Here is a 5,618-nt window from a genome sequence, read left to right on the forward strand (position 1 = left end):
AAGCAGGGGCTTCACGTTGCGCTGTGTACTCCAGGTCCCGTTCAGCCCACCAAAAGGGGGCTACGGACCAGCCCATTTAATTAATGAGTATAAAAGAAATCACAGGTCCAGCCCATGGATGACAATGAAAACCCCCCTCTTGCTGTATTCTACGCTCAGGCTGAGCTGTCATCTAAACACCTAGTGGCACTACCTCATCACATATGGAATCCCACTTCACAATTTCAATCCCTACCATCCCCTCATCTGAATTTAGTTGAGCAAGTTTGAAATTAATAGCAATAAAAATTAAAAGAGAGGGTTTTCTCCAAGCCACGGTGGAGGAATTCCTTCTCCAATTGCCATTATTAGCCTTGGATAGATCCCACGAAACAATATAGAGCATTTTCCAACAAAAAGATGTGAGAGGGGAAAGGAATTTGTAGGTATTTCCTTCCTCGGACATGAAGATAAACTTTCTTCAAAAGGAAATGCTGAACTTCACGAACACTGTGATAGCCTAGTGGTGGCAGCTTCAGCTTGAAGAGCTGGTGCCCAGGGGAGGTCATGGGATTGAACCCTGTCGTACGCTTTGTGTGTGTGGGCTTGTGTGTGTGTGTGGGAGTAGGTGGCCGTTGGCCCTCCTAGCGCCCAGTAGGCTGGCCCTTGGCCAGCGGTGCTTGGTAGGATAGAGTAGGAAAAAAAAAAATTTGCTAAGCTTCCCCTTAATTTGATGGCTAATGATTAAACAGCTGCTACTATTCAACTGGATATCCTATCAACAGCTATACAACAAAACCAAGAGTGATGCCTCATGGAATAATGCAATTACTCCAGAGATCATTCTTGGAATTCAAAGTTTTCATTCAGGTTATGAGCATACCCGAATCGAATCAACCAAGCTATATTTCAAAATGAGATAGGGAGGACAACTGAGGATTGAAAAGAGGATAGAGATTTAAACAGAAACATAATGGAAGACCCAAGAACCTGACTGAGCCCCAAAACTTCCAACTAAAATGTATATAATTCATATAGCAACCAATTTAAGTTCTTACATACCACTTGACAGACATCCATGTCAGCCCCAAAGATAAAATGACAGAAGCTCAGGAATTGCCAATGGTGTTTGCTTTGTAGGCATGAACTAGTCAATATGCGGTGTCTCCCCTTACGTCAGTGAGGAATCGCTAAGTCCACTGAGTATTCAACTTAGAAAAACAGAGCTGATTCTGATAGTAGAGTTCTTCTGAATCCCTTGGCTTAGTCCAGGTGAGTGTCCAACACCAAGCTCATTACTGGCTTAATAAATGCATCCTAAATAACTCTTATGCTAAATATGACCACGTGCATAACCAAGGCATCATAGCTCAAAAGTCACATGCACATCTGATAAAATCATAAGCTAAAAATGATGTACATGATCCAGCAGCAAGGAGAGCAAGCATGAAAGAAACAACAAAGCAGACATAGAGTTGTGAAAAGCCAAAAGATCTACCAGCAAAGGCACTCAAAAAATCTTATGCCATGTTTAACTGAGTTCTTATCCATCTCAAGCGCCGCTGTGGTTGCATTGTCATAAATGCCTCTCTTAGGAGGGAATCCCTAAACACATCTATTGCTCCAAAAACATCCTCATCAGTTACACCTTTGATTGACTCTAGTTCTTTGATGCACTTGCCGATGGCATATGGATCACCAGTGGGGACTGAAGCATGCGTCTTACATCTCAAAGCATCAGCAAACTCAAAAAAGGCTTCTGCTAAATCACTGGAGCTGGATTCCCTTCTCCTCTGATGGCCTGAACCAGATGGTGTCATCAACTGGCGTTTATTGCATCTTTGAACGCTGTCTGGGTCTCTAGCCAAACAAGCAGAGTCTTTGTCCCGCACTGCCACCATTGCAAGTGCAGGTTCATCAGTATCAACCTGTTCTTGAGCAGATTGTTGTGTGTCATCAGGAGTTCTGACTTCCAAAGATGGATGTTGAGTTGACTTGCCCAATCTAAGCTTAGCACCAACATCCCCAGATATGATGCTGAACTGATCATATGCAGGAAAGCGTAGCATTCTGAATTTCTCAGCATCTGGGTTTGCCTGATATAACCTTCCATCAGATAGTCTTCGAAAGACCAACACTTCAAACGATACTGACTTAGACAAATTATTAACTTGCAAACCACATGATAATTAAAAGGAAGAAGAAAAAAGAAAGAAAAGACTCACGTTTATCAAGTTACCTTCAGGTAGTCATCCCATACAGCATCCTCAGCTGTAACCATATGTTGGGTTTCATCCCATTTAAATCCAGGATGCCCTAATAGCTGCTTGACAACTTTATATTGCATTTTCAAAGCTCCCTTTCGATTTCGAATTTGTCGGTGTGTGTAATTGCAACCTGTCTTTCGGTTGAACCCTGTTCGTATTAGAGACCAAGTTTTTTTGCTAAAACCATTTTTTGTTGTCTTGCCCTGGAGAATTTGCTGTACCAAGGCATTTGCAAGTGCAACATCATAGGTTGTTGTCCATCTGGCATGTGCTTCTTTCATAGATTGGCTTGGCCTACCAGTCTAAAAAGCAAACAAAAGAAAATGCCATCAAACAAACTACAGAGGTTATTGAAGGCTCTTACTAGAGCGTAGCTAATTCAAACCAATCTAATTTTTTTCAAATGGATATATAAAGCTTCGAAAATTGGTTGAAATTCAACTTTGGCACCTTAAAGGGAAACTTGGTTCAACCATTTAACATACAAGGATCGTAAAAAAAATCCTAACAAGGTGCTCTAAAATCTAAAAAATGGATATGGAACCCAAAACTTGACAAGTTTCTAGTCCAGTCAAAATATGTTTGGGAGAGGGTTAGGCATGCCGCCAGCTTTCGGAAAGCTCACGGTATAAATAAATCACAGGGCTGGACACAAGAGGAGGACAAGGGGCTCTTTCCCAAAGGGGGAGGAGAGAGGATGACACACACTGGGCACCCTGCCGGCGAGCCCAGCCTATTCCCATATTTTATATTCATAGTTATTAAAGTGTGTTGCCTAGGCATTATGGCGTTTTCTATGGGATCAAGGTGATGGTCGCCTACATGTCAAGGCAGTAATTGTATTTATTATTATTATTATTTTTTTTTATTACTTATTCCATTTATTATGTTTTCATTGCCTTGTGTACTTTATTTATTCTTTTACAACATGATACACTGATTCACTAGAATCACTCATTATTTTATTATTTATTCCATTTACTACGTTTTCATTGGCTTGTATACCATGAAACACCAAATCACTAGAATCACTTAAAACCAAACAAGAATCGAAGATACCCTCGAGTCGACTGCTCACACCTTGGCTGAGAGGGAGACAATGAATCCTGCTCCTGCTTCAGCTCCAGCACTGGCAACTCCAGTCCTTTTGTGGCAACACCATTCAGGTAGTTTGTGTTTTTTTTTTTTACACTCTTTTTTTTCTTCTTACTCGCTTTTCTTCTACTTCTCCTCTTCTCTGGTTCTTTTTTTATCTCATCTTCGAATCTGTCTTCTGGTGCTCCCGTGACTCTGGCTCTGGTGACTCCAGCCCTTTCCGGTGGCACCTTTCAGGTAAGTTGATTTTTCTTTTTCCTTCTTCTCCTATCCAGTTCTAGTTTTTTTTCATCTTCAGACATGTTCTCCTTCTTCTTAGCTTGTGACAGCTCCATTTTTTGAATCTGATTCTGTTTTTATTTAGTCTCGTATTTTCATTATTCTATATATACTGATATGTTTTGCACTTTTGCTTCCAAATTGATTTTTCTATATCTTAGTTCCTTGTTCTTATTGCTTGATATGTGATTTGTGAGAGTGTATGAATTCTTCCATGTATTGATTGAGATTGCCATTGCTGTAATGCGCTGTTAATTTACATGTTTGTGTAGCTTACAACCTTTAATAAGCTGTTAAATTATTCATAAATCATACTTGCTGAAAACTTTTGTATTGTTTTGTTAATTGGAGGGTATTGCATGTTGTGACTTTGTGTAGTTAGATACATAAAAAAATAAATAAATAAATAAATAAACTAGGGGCACCTAGGCGAGCCGCGGGCGCCTTATCGCTTATAGTCACCCATTCAACGCCTTGGTCAACTTTTCACCTTGATAACTATTGTTATATTATAACGCAAGTGAATCTTCCATTACCTATTCTTCTATGCTCTTCAGCTCTAACTGTTTAGTAATGTCTCCCGATAAGAATGTGATAACCATAAGTTCCAGTTGATCTTAACAGGATCAACACTATCAACAATCTTTCACTTCCATTGTATCCAAATTTTGATAAATATAAAAAGGTGAAAGTGTTTCCTGTGGGGGGAGTGCAGCTCCTACGCATGCGTGAGGACCAATGGGAGCGCATGAGGAAATATCATCAGAGGTGTCATTTTCCATTTCATGGGGGTCGGGCCAGTCATTTCACCCCCTAAGTTTCTGGGCACAGGGGCCACACTCTGTGCAGCCCCTTCATAATTCACCCCCTAAGCCATTACTATGGTGAGTAATTTTCAAAGTCCTCTTAGAATCAAGCTTTTGCACCAATTGTTTGAGTAAGCCATTACAGAGACCTAAAAATGTTTTTAATTGGATGATCTACAAATACAATTCGTTCATGATCAAGAGAATTTCCCAAATTAAGAGGGGAGTGGGGAAGATCTTTGTCAAAGAATGATAAAGATTTTGCAGATTTTTTTCCATTTCTTCATAATGCAAACACAAAAGTCCGCAATTGAACATACAATTTCCCAATCTCCATTGTTCTCTTCTAAGTTCCCATGAATGCCCGCAATTTTTCATCATTACGAAATGTTAAGGAAACCCTAAGAGGACTCTGAAAATAACTCACCATAGTTAACGCATGAATAGTAAGATAAGAATAGGGACAAAAATCTACCTGAAGAAACCTAGAATGTGCAGTAATGTTTCGATTTCCATTCCATCAAAAGAAATTTTAAAACCAGGAGAGAAATATCTACCTCTTCTTCAGAGGAGGAACCAGAGGAATCCGAAGAGCTTAATCCACGACTATCTCTTTCGCTCTCAGACGGAGCTCCATGAAGTCTCTGAGCTTCCATGGTGAATAAAAACCCTAATTTGAACTGAAACCCTAAATTGCAGATCACAAAACTCAAATGGGGAGGTAAAGGAGAGTAGGACAGTAGGGCGATGAGTAACACTAAAAGAGCTGGACTTTTGGAAGAGCGGGAATCGTTGGAGGTTTCAGATTCGTGAACGAGCCCCTAATCCCTTGTCTTTCTTCTTCTCCCTTTTTTTTTTTTTTTTTTCTTAAGTTAACGAACGAGCCCGTAATCTACGTCTCTACACGTCAGACCATGAACCAGATCGCCCCGTATAAGTAATCGGGCCTCCTATGCTAGATATGGTCTTTTTTATAAGGGTAATTTACAATGTCACCCCTGAAGAATACCATTATTATAGGAACACTCCCTCTCTTTCACCAAATTAGATTCAGACTCCCTACCGTCAGTCTCTGTTAAGTAATGCTATGAAATGACACTTTAGCCCTTATGACTAAAACAGCCTCTTCTTATTATCCCAAAAATACCCCTCTTCACATGTATACCTTTTCATTATCTCTGTATCACTTTCT

General features: G+C 40.0%; 1 protein-coding gene across 1 annotated transcript; it reads right to left on the reverse strand.

Moving 5' to 3' along the window:
* Nucleotides 1-987: 987 nt before the first annotated feature.
* LOC122088092 (uncharacterized protein At2g29880-like) lies at nt 988-5,318 on the reverse strand. Its single transcript, XM_042657238.1, has 3 exons — nt 4,984-5,318; nt 2,219-2,548; nt 988-2,075 (listed from the first exon to the last, which is right to left on the reverse strand). Exons 1-3 carry the CDS (start codon nt 5,080-5,082, stop codon nt 1,500-1,502), a joined length of 1,005 nt encoding a protein of 334 aa, XP_042513172.1. The 5' UTR covers nt 5,083-5,318; the 3' UTR covers nt 988-1,499.
* Between the last annotated feature and the right edge of the window lie 300 nt (nt 5,319-5,618).

Source organism: Macadamia integrifolia, chromosome 9 (assembly GCF_013358625.1).
Source record: "Macadamia integrifolia cultivar HAES 741 chromosome 9, SCU_Mint_v3, whole genome shotgun sequence".
NCBI classification, from domain to species: Eukaryota; Viridiplantae; Streptophyta; class Magnoliopsida; order Proteales; family Proteaceae; genus Macadamia; species Macadamia integrifolia.

Bases quoted from the DNA above. Each gene is read 5' to 3' on its own strand.
- LOC122088092 (XM_042657238.1), bottom strand. From the start codon at position 5,082: ATGGAAGCTCAGAGACTTCATGGAGCTCCGTCTGAGAGCGAAAGAGAT. The intron at 2,549-4,983 runs GTAGATATTTCT...TTTGCTTTTTAG, and splicing joins GTTCCTCCTCTGAAGAAGAG to ACTGGTAGGCCAAGCCAATC. The intron at 2,076-2,218 runs GTAACTTGATAA...AGGTTATATCAG, and splicing joins TATGGGATGACTACCTGAAG to GCAAACCCAGATGCTGAGAA.